We start from the raw sequence: 15513 nt of genomic DNA, 5'->3' as shown, positions 1-15513 counted from the left end.
GTCCTGAAATAACACTGGTAGTTATTTAACTCAACCAAGCTGTTAAGTGATTATATTATTCCTTTATTTTTATACAGTTCTCATTTTTTCACATGACCGAAATCTTGCAATATTCTATTAAAATGTCCTCATTTGTGTTTAGGCACTTTCTGAATTATTTTTTTTTGCAACAGAATTAAGCCTTAACGATCTTCAAATTCTTGTTGATTTCAATGTATATTACAAGTGTATATTTTTTTTTTACTGACCACTGAACTAACATAGTACATTTCTTTGACAGACATTTCAAGAAGGTGATTTGAACACTCTAAACAGTCATGTATAAAACAAGCAGCCTTAATAATAAAACAGTTTAAAATGAGTATTGGGTTATATTTATCTACATCAGTTACAGTGATGTAAATACAGCGGAATCACACCAACTTCCTCTTCTTCGTTGTACGTTTCTGCATTGTAATAGGTTTTGCACTTTTGCTTTGTTTGCCTTTGGCTTTGACTATCTTGATGACTTTTGGAGGACTGATAAGAGCAGATTCGGTCTTTGTGGCCTTGGTTGGTTTTGGGTGCTGAATAAGAGGATGCTTTTCCCCTGGGCAGCTCTTAAAAACATGGACGTCTTTGACCCTTTGACCTCTGAGTTCTGGTGGGTGGCCACAGGTGGCTCTGACCTTCAGATTCACCTGCTCGATCCACCTAGTGGCAGAAAGAACAATACAAGGGTCAAAAAGCAATAATGGAGGTCAGTTCAAGCCACTCTATGATGAAGTCTGTAGGATCATAGCAAACTCCTTTCAACCAGAGCAGTAGTAACTGTTTTGTGTTTTTAACAGCTCAAACTCATCACAAGGAAAACATTTTCTCAGTCTTTTAAGATGAAGTGTTGTACAATGAATGTATACTTGCTGCATCCCCAATGATGCACTCTACACTTATACACTATGTACAGTCGTGGCCAAAAGTTTTGAGAATTACATTAATACTAGTTTTCAAAAAGTTGTTTCTGTGATGTACTGAAATATAATTACAAGCACTTCATACGTTTCAAAGGCTTTTATCGACAATTACATGACATTTATGCAAAGAGTCAGTATTTGCAGTGTTGGCCCTTCTTTTTCAGGACCTCTGCAATTCGACTGGGCATGCTCTCAATCAACTTCTGGGCCAAATCCTGACTGATAGCAACCCATTCTTTCATAATCACTTCTTGGAGTTTGTCAGAATTAGTGGGTTTTTGTTTGTCCACCCGCCTCTTAAGGGTTGACCACAAGTTCTCAATGGGATTAAGATCTGGGGAGTTTCCAGGCCATGGTCCCAAAATTTCAACATTCTGGTCCCCGAGCCACTTAGTTATCACTTTTGCCTTATGGCACGGTGCTCCATGGTGCTGGAAAATGCATTGTTCTTCACCAAACTGTTGTTGGATTGTTGGAAGAAGTTGCTGTTGGAGGGTGTTTTGATACCATTCTTTATTCATGGCTGTGTTTTTGGGCAAAATTGTGAGTGAGCCCACTCCCTTGGATGAGAAGCAACCCCACACATGAATGGTGTCAGGATGCTTTACTGTTGGCATGACACAGGACTGATGGTAGTGCTCACCTTTTCTTCTCCGGACAAGCCTTTTTCCAGATCAAAGTCAAAGTCACCTTTATTTATATAGCGCTTTAAACAAAATACATTGCGTCAAAGCAACTGAACAACATTCATTAGGAAAACAGTGTCAATAATGAAAAAATGATAGTTAAAGGCAGTTCATCATTGAATTCAGTTATGTCATCTCTGTTCAATTAAATAGTGTCTGTGCATTTATTTGCAATCAAGTCAACGATATCGCTGTAGATGAAGTGTCCCCAACTAAGCAAGCCAGAGGCGACAGCGGCAAGGAACCGAAACTCCATCGGTGACAGAATGGAGAAAAAAACCTTGGGAGAAACCAGGCTCAGTTGGGGGGTCAGTTCTCCTCTGACCAGACGAAACCAGTAGTTCAATTCCAGGCTGCAGCAAAGTCAGATTGTGCAGAAGAATCATCTGTTTCCTGTGGTCTTGTCCTGGTGCTCCTTTGAGACAAGGTTTTTACAGGGGATCTGTATCTGGGGCTCTAGTTGTCCTGGTCTCCGCTGTCTTTAAGGGATGTAGAGGTCCTTTCTAGGTGCTGATCCAGCATCTGGTCTGGATACGTACTGGATCCGGGTGACTGCAGTGACCCTCTGGTCTGGACACAGACTGGATCTGGTGGCCACGGTGACCTCGGAACAAGAGAGAAACAGACAAATATTAGCGTAGATGCCATTCTTCTAATGATGTAGCAAGTACATAGGGTGTTATGGGAAGTGTTTCCGGTTCCGGTTTACCTAATTAATGCAGCCTAAAAATCCTTTAACGGATTTGGATAATAAAAGCATATTAGTATGTTATGTGTACGCCAGGTTAAAGAGATGGGTCTTTAATCTAGATTTAAACTGCAAGAGTGTGTCTGCCTCCCGAACAATGTTAGGTAGGTTATTCCAGAGTTTAGGCGCCAAATAGGAAAAGGATCTGCCGCCCGCAGTTGATTTTGATATTCTAGGTATTATCAAATTGCCTGAGTTTTGAGAACGTAGCGGACGTAGAGGATTATAATGTAAAAGGAGCTCATTCAAATACTGAGGTGCTAAACCATTCAGGGCTTTATAGGTAATAAGCAATATTTTAAAATCTATACGATGCTTGATAGGGAGCCAGTGCAGTGTTGACAGGACCGGGCTAATATGGTCATACTTCCTGGTTCTAGTAAGAACTCTTGCTGCTGCATTTTGGACTAGCTGTAGTTTGTTTACTAAGCGTGCAGAACAACCACCCAATAAAGCATTACAATAATCTAACCTTGAGGTCATAAAAGCATGGATTAACATTTCTGCATTTGACATTGAGAGCATAGGCCGTAATTTAGATATTTTTGAGTTTTACAAATGCTAGAAATGTGGCTTTCTAAGGAAAGATTGCGATCAAATAGCACACCTAGGTTCCTAACTGATGACGAAGAATTGACAGGGCAACCATCAAGTCTTAGACAGTGTTCTAGGTTATTACAAGCAGAGTTTTTAGGTCCTATAATTAACACCTCTGTTTTTTCAGAATTTAGCAGTAAGAAATTACTTGTCATCCAGTTTTTTATATCGACTATGCAATCCATTAGTTTTTCAAATTGGTGTGTTTCACCGGGCTGCGAAGAAATATAGAGTTGAGTATCATCAGCATAACAGTGAAAGCTAACACCATGTTTCCTGATGATATCTCCCAAGGGTAACATATAAAGCGTGAAGAGTAGCGGCCCTAGTACTGAGCCTTGAGGTACTCCGTACTGCACTTGTGATCGATAGGATACATCTTCATTCACTGCTACGAACTGATGGCGGTCATATAAGTACGATTTAAACCATGCTAATGCACTTCCATTAATGCCAACAAAGTGTTCAAGTCTATGCAAAAGAATGTTGTGGTCAATTGTGTCAAACGCAGCACTAAGATCCAATAAAACTAATAGAGAGATACACCCATGATCAGATGATAAGAGCAGATCATTTGTAACTCTAAGGAGAGCAGTCTCAGAACTATGATACGGTCTAAATCCTGACTGGAAATCCTCACATATACCATTTTTCTCTAAGAAGGAATATAATTGTGAGGATACCACCTTTTCTAGTATCTTGGACAGAAAAGGGAGATTGGTCTATAATTAACTAGTTCTTTGGGGTCAAGCTGTGGTTTTTTGATGAGAGGCTTAATAACAGCCAGTTTGAAGGTTTTGGGGACATGTCCTAATGACAATGAGGAATTAATAATAGTTAGAAGAGGATCTATGACTTCTGGAAGTACCTCTTTTAGGAGCTTAGATGGTATAGGGTCTAACATACATGTTGTTGGTTTAGATGATTTAACAAGTTTATACAATTCTTCCTCTCCTATAGTAGAGAATGAGTGGAACTGTTCCTCAGGGGGTCTATAGTGCACTGTCTGATGTGATACTGTAGCTGACGGCTGAATGGTTGCAATTTTATCTCTAATAGTATCGATTTTAGAAGTAAAGTAGTTCATAAAGTCATTACTGCTGTGATGTTGGGAAATGTCAACACTTGTTGAGGCTTTATTTTTCGTTAATTTAGCCACTGTATTGAATAAATACCTGGGGTTATGTTTGTTTTCTTCTAAAAGAGAAGAAAAGTAATCGGATCTAGCAGTTTTTAATGCTTTTCTGTAGGATATGTTACTTTCCCGCCAAGCAATACGAAATACCTCTAGTTTTGTTTTCCTCCAGCTGCGCTCCATTTTTCGGGCTGCTCTCTTTAGGGTGCGAGTATGCTCATTATACCATGGTGTCAAACTGTTTTCCTTAACCTTCCTTAAGCGTAAAGGAGCAACTGTATTTAAAGTGCTAGAAAAGAGAGAGTCCATAGTTTCTGTTACATCATCAAGTTCTGAGGTTTTGGATATGCTAAGGAACTTGCAGATGCCCAAAACAATCGGAAAGGGGCTTCATCGGAGAATATGACTTTGCCACAGTCCTCAGCAGTCCATTCACTATACTTTCTGCAGAAGATCAATCTGTCCCTGATGTTTTTTTTGGAGAGAAGTGGCTTCTTTGCTGCCCTTCTTGACACCAGGCCATCTTCCAAAAGTCTTGGCCTCACTGTGCGTGCAGATGCGCTCACACCTGCCTGCTGCCATTCCTGAGCAAGCTCTGCACTGGTGGCACTCCGATCCCGCAGCTGAATCCTCTTTAGGAGACGATCCTGGCACTTGCTGGACTTTCTTGGACGCCCTGAAGCCTTCTTTACAATAATTGAACCTCTTTCCTTGAAGTTCTTGATGATCCTATAAATTGTTGATTTAGGTGCAATCTTAGTAGCCACAATATCCTTGCCTGTGAAGCCATTTTTATGCAATGCAATGATGGCTGCACGCGTTTATTTGCAGGTCACCATGGTTAACAATGGAAGAACAATGATTTCAAGCATCACCCTCCTTTTAACATGTCAAGTCTGCCATTCTAACCCAATCGGCCTGACATAATGATCTCCAGCCTTGTGCTCGTCAACATTCTCACCTGAGTTAACAAGACGATTACTGAAATGATCTCAGCAGGTCCTTTAATGACAGCAATGAAATGCAGTGGAAAGGTTTTTTTGGGATTAAGTTAATTTTCATGGCAAAGAAGGACTCTGCAATTCATCTGATCACTCTTTATAACATTCTGGAGTATATGCAAATTGCTATTATAAAAACTTAAGCAGCAACTTTTCCAATTTCCAATATTTATGTAATTCTCAAAACTTTTGGCCACGACTGTACTTATTCATTCAACCAAGCAGTGTGTGAATTAAATAAAGTTATTTTGTCATTCAACATCAGAGTCTGACAGCCACTATGCTATGTAATTTAAAGCTGGAACAGTTGAGTGCATGTAGTGTCCAACATTTCATGCTTCGGTTTTCTTAGTTTAATGCATCATCCAGGTATGCAAAGTACACTTTATTTTTCAGTGTGAACCCACTACTCACTTCATTATACTACAAAACTGCAGAGAATAGTGCATTAATATGTGTATTAGGACGCAGTTGGTGTAACTTGTAAAACTAAAAATAAATGGAACCTTACTTTAAAGTGTTACCAGTTTTACTGAGCCCACACTTTTGAATGGTGATGTTGATTTTAAAAAGGAAACTCACTTGCGAAGAGGCAACAGTGGACAATCGCAGACCAGTGGATTCTCTGCCAAGTTTATAACCTCGAGTCCTGTAAGTGGACCCAAGTCTGGCAGCTCCTCAAGTTGGTTTCCTTCAAGAAACAGACTCCTCAGACCAGACCCCAGTCCTGCTAGTGAATCTTTCGAGACCTTCAAAAGGTAAGACATAGAAGAGAGATTTAAATGTAGTTTGGCATTCCTCTTGTGGCATTCGAAAAAGTTTTGTCCTTACCTTTTCTAAACCCATATGATTGAGGTAAAGATGTGTAAGTGTGGCAGCAACTGGCTGAAAAACCTGTGGTCCGATCCAGCGAATAGGGTTACTGGAGAGATTAAGCTCTGCTAGGCTGCTGGCTTTAGAAAGAGCCTCACTTGGAACTTCTTTGAGTTTGTTTGTGCCTAGATGAAGAGTATCCAAGTCAGGTGCAGAATCAAAGGCCCTGGAAGCAACCGCTGTGATGGCGTTGGAAGTGAGATAGAGGCCCCTCAGTTTCTCAGCACCGGTCAGGATCCCTGCTTCTAGTTTAGCGATAGCATTATTTTCCATGTGCAGAGCCAGCAGACCAGGCAACAGCCTGAATGCTCCTTTGGGGAACTGAGTGAAACGATTCTTCTCCAGATGGAGGTAAGTGAGATGGGGCAACCCCTTGAATGCCTCAGGACTCAATGAAGTGAGGTCATTTTCTGAGAGGTAGAGGTAGACCAGACTCTTCATACCATTGAAAGCCCCATCTTCTACCTCGTGGATCTTGCAGCGCTGCAAGTGAAGGGAAACCACTTCTGCAGTGCCCGGGAAACTGTTTGCAGGGATGTAGTGGAAATGGTTGCCCCGTAAGTCCAACAAGCGTGTGTCCGGTGAAAATCCACGGGGGATCTTGGGGAGGCCTTTGTTTTCACAAGATGAGTGCTTGTTCTCAGCCTGCAAAATGTATGTGGGTCAATGACAATAGTTTTTTTTTTTTGTATTATTTTATACTGTTATAGTTTTTGTTAATCTTTTGCATTACAATTAATTTTTATATTTTCTGGTTTTACCTTTCTGTGATTTTTTTTTAAACCTTTAAATATTTCAATAAAAATTTTCATTTTAGTTTATTTAGTTATTTTAGTAATTCAAATCAAATCTTTATTTTATTTTAAGAAATGAAAATGATTTCTTAATGAAGATGAATGAAGTTTTAGTTACTGATTATAATCCTGAATAGAGTTCAAGATAAAGAAAAAAACGTTTTTGTAAAACATGCCAGTATAATAGAAATGTGAACACAATGTTAGTTTATGAATTTTTTATACTATTTTAAAAAATGTTGTGTGGTGAAAACAAAATAGAAAGTAATAACCTTCAGGAATTATCAATCCTTATTTAATTAAAAAAGGTTATAAACATATTTTCCATGGTATTTTCTGTTCTGTTCTTTTCTCAATCTCACATTATTAGATTTTAGAAGAGCTGCTGTTATGGGTATGGGTGTGTTCCTTTCTTGGTATTTGGTTTTGTTTTTTCCTTGTGTTGCAGGCGGCCGCAGAGATACAGAACACCTGACTCCCATTAGGAGGTGGAGATAAATATCGTGGTTTCATGCAATGAGGGAGGCACGGAGAATTGACATCTCCGGTTGGCCTCGGGTTGCCTCGTTTTGGGATCGATCGTTGTCTGCATTTTGTATTCTGTAAACCCCTAGATCTTGTAATAAATATTAATTATATTAATTCAGTGGTGTGGCTGTCCCATCTTTGTTGCGGTTACGAGCTGGCCGTAACACTGCACCACGACATGACTTATGAGAATGCAAATTTAAATGATTAGATATAATTAATAACAATAAAATATAAAATAATAAAATGGCTTCTCATTTGTGATGTTTTGTAGTCAAGTCATTGTAAAATAAATTATGTAAAATAAATTAAATGGAGTGTCTTGTCACTGACCTGTGCAAAGTCTTTTCACTCACTCTATTTTTGCATCCACCCCAGTAAGTTTTCACTCACCTCACACTGACAGTTGGCTGGGCATTTGACTTTATCTGGCGGTGGGGTTGTGGGGAGTGTGGGCAGTCTGCTCAGCTCCTCCAGCTCAGCCTTCAGCATGGCCTCCTGGCTCTGACAGCGCAAATCAGCAGGATTAACCACCTCCAGATTCTCACCGGAAAGATGTGCAGGACCTCCACACGTACCACCCAGGCGAACACGCTCCCGCGTCGCCCACTCGCGCAGAGGCCGCATGTAGCAGCTGCAGTAGATGGGGTTGCCTGCCAGATTGAGGTGAGTCAGTTTGGGAGAGCCGGGGGCCATTGGCTGCAGGACGCGCAGCTGGTTATGACTTAGGTCCAGATGAGCAAGACGAGGAGAAAGCAGGATAGCTGCATTTGAAAAATCCTGCAGGGAGTTATGATCCAGGAGGAGGTGAGTGAGTTTGGGCATAGATACAGACTCCTCGCCAAGGTAGGTCATGGGGTTGTAGCTTAGCTCTAAGCGAGTTACTTCTGGAAGTCTGGAGAGAAAAAGAAGAGTAAGAAATAATGCTATGTTTATAAGGTAAGTTTTAAAATATTTTCTAAAACCAATTATTTGGTTATTATAAAAACATACATTGTAGCATTAAAAATATTTGATGAACATTTATTTACTGTGGAAAGTTTTTCCAGCATTTATTAATCGAAGTCAGTAGTTCTTAACCTTTTTAACTCCAGGGGCCCGTGACTTTTCAATTTTTCCCCCTAATTTTTATGATTTACTTTTACTTACAGTGGTTGCCAAAATTATTAGAACACTTGGCATATTTATAGGGGTCATATGATGTTGCTAAAAAGAACATTATTTTGTGTATTTGGTGTAATGCAATTTGTTTACACGTACGCGTAATTTTTTACAAAGCTCATCGTTTTGAAAAGCGAGGTGTGCTCTGATTGTCCAGCTATCCAGTGCATTGTGATTGGCCGAATACCTCAAGCGTGTGACGGAAATGTTATGCCCCTTTTCAGGGCACTTATGTTCAAATAGAACAAATGTTTGAAACCATAAGAGAAACGTACAAAATGTGCAGAGCAGGGGGGTGCGAGGACTAGAATTGAGAACTGCTGCTCTACACTGCTCAAAACTCGTGTTTGAGTTGTCTGTGGCAAATCCTTTAAAAATGTAAACGTACTTACAGACTGTGAGTCAGAACAGCTGGCATTGTAGTCTTCTTTCCCAGGATCAGGAAACAATCCTCCATAAAATGTGCTGCACATATCTGAATATTTGGGTTGAATTGCTCTGGAACAGTGTTGTAAATACAACTTAACCACTGATTTGTAGTTGTGTCCTCTTTTGGAAGGCCAAACAAAGTAATTTTCACTTTCACAATGAAACAGCATCTCCACAACAGCGAGATTTAAAAGTTTCACCTTCTTTCTTTGCATGAACATTATGCAAATCTTCCCACATCGTGACATAGACACGATTTAAACGAGGCATATTAGGAGGATGTGGACGAGTCTTAACTTTAATAAAGAATATCTCTTTGGGTTTGAGACTTTTGTCTTTGCAACTTTAAAGATCTTCTTCATGCACCAAAAGCTTGTAACACTCCAAAGAGAAAGGAAAACTTGAAATTGCACCACTTAAAGAGATTATTATTATTTTGTTGTTGTTGTTGAATTGGCCATTACAGTACCCATTAAACGAATGAAATATCTAAGTCATTTATCTACTCTATAAACCATATAATAGAGCCATCATAAGGAGATTTAGGTAATTTTCCTAAAAAACAAAGTAGGCCTATTTCACTGTCATTCACTGAGTACATTTACATGGACAACAATAATCCTATTTTAACACAATTAAAACAATACTCCGATTAAGAATCAACCATGTAAACAGATTTTTGATTACCTTAATCCGGCTAAAGTCATATTCGAAGTAAAGAGAAATTGAATTAAGACATGTGGAGTATTCCCATTTTAGTCCCATAATTTAAGTGCAGTATAGACATGTAAAACCCCTGGCAAAAATTATGGAAAAACCACATTTAGAAGATGTTCACCCAAAGTTTTGACTTTGTTTTACAACAGGGTCTATAGCTTACACTAAACCTCTGTTTCATTTAGTCAAATGTATGATACTTGCATTGCCTTGGTCGTTGACGAGTGTCCAGATGCAGTCTCAGATGAAAGTCTTGATTGTTGCAAGGTGTGGACTTGCGATCATGTTCTTCTGGGATTGAAGAGTGTTGAACTCCACTAATGTTCTGACTCAGTGGTGATTGGGAATTTCTTCCCAAGTGGAAATTGTAAAGAGAAGAGTGCGGAGCTCGAGTGACATCAGCTGAAATCCATGGTGAGTGAAAAGTCAACATGAACACAGAGCTGAGTCAGATAATGACCAAAAGACTGACTCGTTCTCGAGTCAAGAACCGTTTCTGTCAGACGCGTCTGATTCGAGAACCAAGGAGCTGACGATACTGCGAATGTGTGATTCAGTGTGAAGCAGACCGACACAGAGAGCATCTGAACCGAACTGATTCTTTTGATGATTGATTCTGAACTGATTCTGTGGTAATGTAAGGAGTAATGGTAAACCGAAGGCTTGAATCAAGGACAATCATCGCCAATGACGCCATTACGTCGAGCGCAAAAGAACCAGGTGAACTGTTTTCTTCAACTGGTTTATTGAATCGAACTGTCCTAAAGAAATACTGGTGATCCGAAAACCGATGCAACCGGTTCTTGACTCGTGAACGAGTCATTATCTGGCTCGGCTCGGTGTTCATCTTCAGTTCTCTCTTCACAGCAGTTCAGTCAGTGTACTGTTTGAGTACATGAATTACTCCGGGATATTGGTTTGTTTGAACTCAGAGGGAGTGTCAGCCACATTAAAAAAGTTAACAGCTTAAGTCATTTGTGGATTAATGCGTATTTGAGACACGAACCATTTAAAACGATTCAGTTCGATTTGGTGAACTAGTTAAAAAAGATCCGGTTACATCAAGTGATTCACATCAAGATCACTACATTGTTGTGTTTTGAACTCTCTCACAACAGACATGGAAGAGAAGACAATGCTGAATAAAGTCGTAGTTTTTGCTATTTTTGGACCAAAAATGTATTTTCGATGCTTCAAGAAATTCTAACCGACCCTCTGATGTCACATGGACTACTTTGATGATGTTATTCTTACCTTTCTGGACATGGACAGTATACCGTACACACAGCTTCAATGGAGGGACTGAGAGCTCTTGGACTAAATCTAAAATATCTTAAACGGTGTTCCGAAGATAAACGGAGGTCTTATTGGTTTGGAACGACATTAGGGTGAGTCATTAATGACATAATTTTTATTTTTCGATGAACTAACCCTTTAAGTAATTTTTCATCCTCCATAAATGTGCATACTATCCATCCTAAATTCGATGTGATATTAGTCATTTTCAATACTATTTAGGGCAGATAGGGTGGATAGTATGCACATTGGGATGCAGGGCATAGCTTCAACAACGGCATAATCTGTTTGCATGCATAGCATGACAAATAATTAACTGCACTTGAAAATTTGGTCAAATTAAACATTAAACACCCAAAACTGTATATGGCATTATTACAAACTATATGTTTATACATGAAATTATATTAATCCATTAATCGTTCTATGTACTATAACATAAAACAGGAACATGAAAGGAGTATTCGAAAACCAACTCATGTAAACTGTCTTGTCAACTTAATCCTAATATTGTTTTATTTAGATTAGTGTAAATAATTAGATTACTGATGTCCATGTAAACAGTCACTGTCACACAATCATGTTTCTTCACAGAAGAAGCCAAATTACTTGTGTAATCATTGTCAGGTGTGATCGCGGTTAAACTGATGGTGGTGCAAGAGTCTTAGGACACAGCTGTATGATTCTTTTGAATTTACAAGTCCTATCCTGCCCATTAAGTGATTGGTAACATCGGGGATTTTGTCACTGAGGTCACACCACCAATTGGTATAAATGCAAAGCCTCTAGAAGTAGTCTAGAACCATATGTTGCTCTTTGAACATGGCTGAAGAAGGAGCTAACGAGTGAGCAACGGGTTCGAATAAAGACCCTTTTTGATACTGGCTGGAGTTAGAGCCATACAGCCAAGGACGTGAGATGCAGTCCAAACACTGTAAAGTACACTTTAGACCACCACGATGCCACCACTTCACACCAGAACCGAAAGGAGAAAAGTAGAAAAAGAAACTTTCAGACATACAAGTGAAACATCTCAAAATTCTCAGTCTTAAGGACTGAAGAAAGACCTCACGAGAACTGTGTGATGAGATCCATGTCAGAAACTGGGAGAAGAAGGACTTGTTGGCAGAAAAGCAGCAAAGAAACCATACCTGAAAGAGAAAAATAGAGTGAAACCCCTGAAATTTGCTAAAGAACACAGGAAATGGACAAAGAAACATTGGTATAAAGTGTGTGGACTGGTGAATCCAAGAGCCTAACAGTGTTGCAACAAGCGAAGAGTGTATATTCGATGGACAGATGGTGCGAGCTATAAAAAGGAGTGTCACTTGCCAAGAGTTAAAGCCTTTAGGAACAGGTGACTTGGTGAAAATTAATGGCATCATGGCTAAAGAATACCACAACATTTTGGTAAGGCACCATCTGGGAGTCAACTTGTTGGGCTTGGATTTATTTTCATCATGACAATGACCCTAAACATTCTTCTAACTATTGCCAGAACTACCTGCGACAGAAGGAATCTTTTGGAACATTGAAAATGATGGACTGGGTCCCTCAAAGTCTGAACCTCAACCCCATCAAGCAAATTTGGATTGAGCTGGAAAATAAACTGGACAGATCTATTATACTTTCAAAGGAAAGTCTTTGGCTTGATTTGCAGAAGGCATGGGATAGTCTCAGCCTCAGACATCATGCCCACAGACCGTTGGCTAAACATCTGATGCATATGGCACACAAAAGTGGAAACACTTCAGGAGTGTTGAAGTCGTCATCGGATTGGTTGAATTCTACAGGATTTCTGCGAGACGTGTGTGTCACTTTCTTTAATGTTCTGTCTGGAAACAAAGATACCATGGCAGCAAACCCCCATCACAATTGAAGAAAACCGTAGTGTTTACAACCGTGATGACGAGCGCTTATCAGGATCAACTAAACGCTGGAGTTTCAAAAGAATGTGAAATATTTAAAGCTTGTGGCATATAATCTTTCAAATACATCCAAGAGTTTTACTGTTATTGTGGCAACATTTCTACGCCCTGAAACGTGACGATGAACGAAACGACTGGTTGTTTGACATGTCGTTCAAATGGCCTCATGAGCGGGCCTCGGACAATGAAAGCTGCCATGAATTCATGCTATGCAAGACTAGACATGGGATAACATTAGTGTTGAAGTTCTCAGGAAATATATTGACACTATGCCAGAGAGAACCACTGCTGTAATTGCTGCAAAAGGTGGACATACCAAACATTAAAGTTAAAAGTGGACAAAAAAAAAATAGTATGACTGACTTAATCTGATATTTGCTGTGCTCAGAGCAACTATCTGCATGTTTCATGAAAATTATGAAATTAAATCATGTTTTGGAGGCAAAAAACTATCAATATTTTTCAGATCTGTCAGGTGTTCTAATAATTTTGGCAACCACTGTATTTTTATCCAGGCCTAGAAATCAGTTTTAAAATGAGGCTTCCTCATGAATCAAGATTTTTCAAGACCTTAAGAAATGAACAGGTTCTTCAAAGAAAAAAGAAAGTGGTTGGAAAGGTCAGTTAAAATAAGATTTTTAATTTGGTGTTGTTGGGCGTTTTTTTAATGCTTGTTTGAACTTTAATACTTTTAAGTCATTTTGAGGTCCCTCTGGACTCACTGCTCAAGGTTGATGTTAATTTATAAAGACTTATATTTTTATAAGTAGTTTATTGTTAGTTCATGGCATCTATGTCAATAACTTAAACATGTTTCTTTAAGCTCACCTTGTCATCGTCTCAGTGGGGAAAAACTGCAGTTCATTGTCATCCAGGCTCAAACGTGTAAGAGTGAAGAGGCCAGCAAATGCTTCTGTTGCCAGATAATTGAGAGAATTGTGACTGAGACGTAGCCATTTGATGTTCTGCAAACCCTGAAATGCCATATTAGGTATGTACACCAATTGGTTGTGTGTGAGTGAGAGGAGGTTGAGAAAGCCAAGCTGTGAAAAGGCTCCAGGCTGGATCTCCTCCACTCTGTTTCGGTCAATAATTAGCTGCTTCAGTGATGTAAGCCCATCAAATGACTCCTAGTTTGTTAGGAGATCAAATTATGAGATGCATGGAAAGTTTGTCCAGGATTACAACTATAAACACCAATCCATTGTGTCTTGCTTGCCTTACCTGGTACAGGATCTCAATCTTGTTGTTGGCCAGGTTAAGTAAGACCAGTCGGCCAAGTCTGCGGAAAGCACCTTCCCGTACCCTTTGGATGTTGCTGTTCTGCAGCGACAGGTGGGTGAGGTAAGGGGTGTGTGTGAACGCCCCTGTAGGAAGCTCCTGCATGTCATTTCCTCTCAGGTCGAGTTTCACTGTTATCTTGGAGATATACAGAGGGCAGCATAAAAGCAATGCAAATATTAAATTCAGTTAAAATAAGGCCATAGTGATCAGGCTGGTGCACAGATTACCTCATCAATGGTAGGCGGCACCTCAGTGAGATTCTTGTTGACACAAACAACCTTGAGCTGGATGTTGTCACAGATGCAGAACTTTGGGCATTTGCCTGACTGCACAGTATGGAACTCCAGGGCAAGTAACATCATAACCAACACTGTGGGAAGGCTAAACATTTTGGTGTTTCTGTGTAAAACAAAAGGTAGAACACCCAGTAACAACTTAATTGACCTTATTCAGTTCACTTTGTAAGAAAAAAAAAGAAAAATCTGCAAGCTTAATTAAAACTATGCAGTTTAGTTTGCCAACGCTGCATGATTTGAGGCTTTAGTGTTGAGCTCTGCTGGTATGTTTGAACTGGCTGGATTGAAGGCATTCACATAATTTATGGTTGAATGCAACTGCTTCATTGCCTCAAAACTGAATGTCAAAACAGGCACTTCAGGAGCAGACTCCAATGTGAAATCTGACAACTAAATCCTCTTATAACAGCTATATTTCTACATTTATTCCTTCAAACGATAAACAGGTATAAACAATTTATTACAATAACACTGGGATACATTACAAGTGTCAGCTTTATATTAAAGATATTTCTACCCAAATAGGTGAGCTGTGGAAAACGGTAGCTATATTGGAAAGTTTAAGTGGTTTCAAAATGTTATGAATTCGATTAAATCAATTATTGATCAGATTTGTTGTGTAGAACATTGTTCTGGTATTTATGTAAAGTCTGCTTCTTCGATAATGGCTTTGTTTCGGTTTTTACAATTAGGTGAAAACCTTTTAATACACTGTTTGATGACAGGTTCTCAGTGTGACTATGCCCTGCTACTGAGTATGAAGAGATTATTTTTACAAATTGTGAAACATACTGCGTTTAGACTTAGCATTTGAAATCACAACTCATTAAATGTATAGTATTTTAAAATTTCAAAGGAATAAAACATTCAAAAACTTGCTCTAAAAACGAACTAAAAACGTTCCTTACCTTATCTGAATAAATATGACTCTCTCGCGGTCCTTATTATAAAAAAACGCTCCGTCATAAACAAAATACTTACGAAAGAAATATAAAATTTCGAACAAATGTTGAGAAAATCATAACATAAAGAGTTTTAAAAGTCTACTTCTTACGGAGCAACGACACCGAAGCAGAAGGAAAAAAAT

General features: G+C 39.2%; 1 protein-coding gene across 1 annotated transcript; it reads right to left on the bottom strand.

Annotated features, from left to right (window-relative positions):
- Positions 1-47: 47 nt before the first annotated feature.
- Positions 48-15476, bottom strand: chadlb (chondroadherin-like b). The gene is made up of 8 exons (XM_059532124.1): positions 15335-15476; positions 14358-14529; positions 14071-14265; positions 13675-13976; positions 7709-8210; positions 5952-6638; positions 5703-5869; positions 48-693 (listed from the first exon to the last, which is right to left on the bottom strand). The coding sequence occupies exons 2-8, from the start codon at positions 14517-14519 to the stop codon at positions 414-416; spliced, it is 2295 nt and encodes a 764-aa protein (XP_059388107.1). The 5' UTR covers positions 14520-14529; positions 15335-15476; the 3' UTR covers positions 48-413.
- Between the last annotated feature and the right edge of the window lie 37 nt (positions 15477-15513).

The sequence above is a fragment of the Carassius carassius genome, chromosome 40 (genome assembly GCF_963082965.1).
Source record: "Carassius carassius chromosome 40, fCarCar2.1, whole genome shotgun sequence".
Taxonomy (NCBI): Eukaryota; Metazoa; Chordata; class Actinopteri; order Cypriniformes; family Cyprinidae; genus Carassius; species Carassius carassius.
Note: the sequence above shows the minus strand (reverse complement) of the source record. Positions and strands in the feature narration are given on the sequence as shown.

Excerpts from the sequence above, each read along its gene's own strand:
- chadlb (XM_059532124.1), bottom strand. The coding sequence starts at position 14,519 with ATGTTTAGCCTTCCCACAGTGTTGGTTATGATGTTACTTGCCCTGGAG. Across the intron at positions 5,870-5,951 it reads ATCATATGGGTTTAGAAAAG|GTCTCGAAAGATTCACTAGC; the intron begins GTAAGGACAAAA and ends TACCTTTTGAAG. Across the intron at positions 694-5,702 it reads CCACTGTTGCCTCTTCGCAA|GTGGATCGAGCAGGTGAATC; the intron begins GTGAGTTTCCTT and ends TTCTGCCACTAG.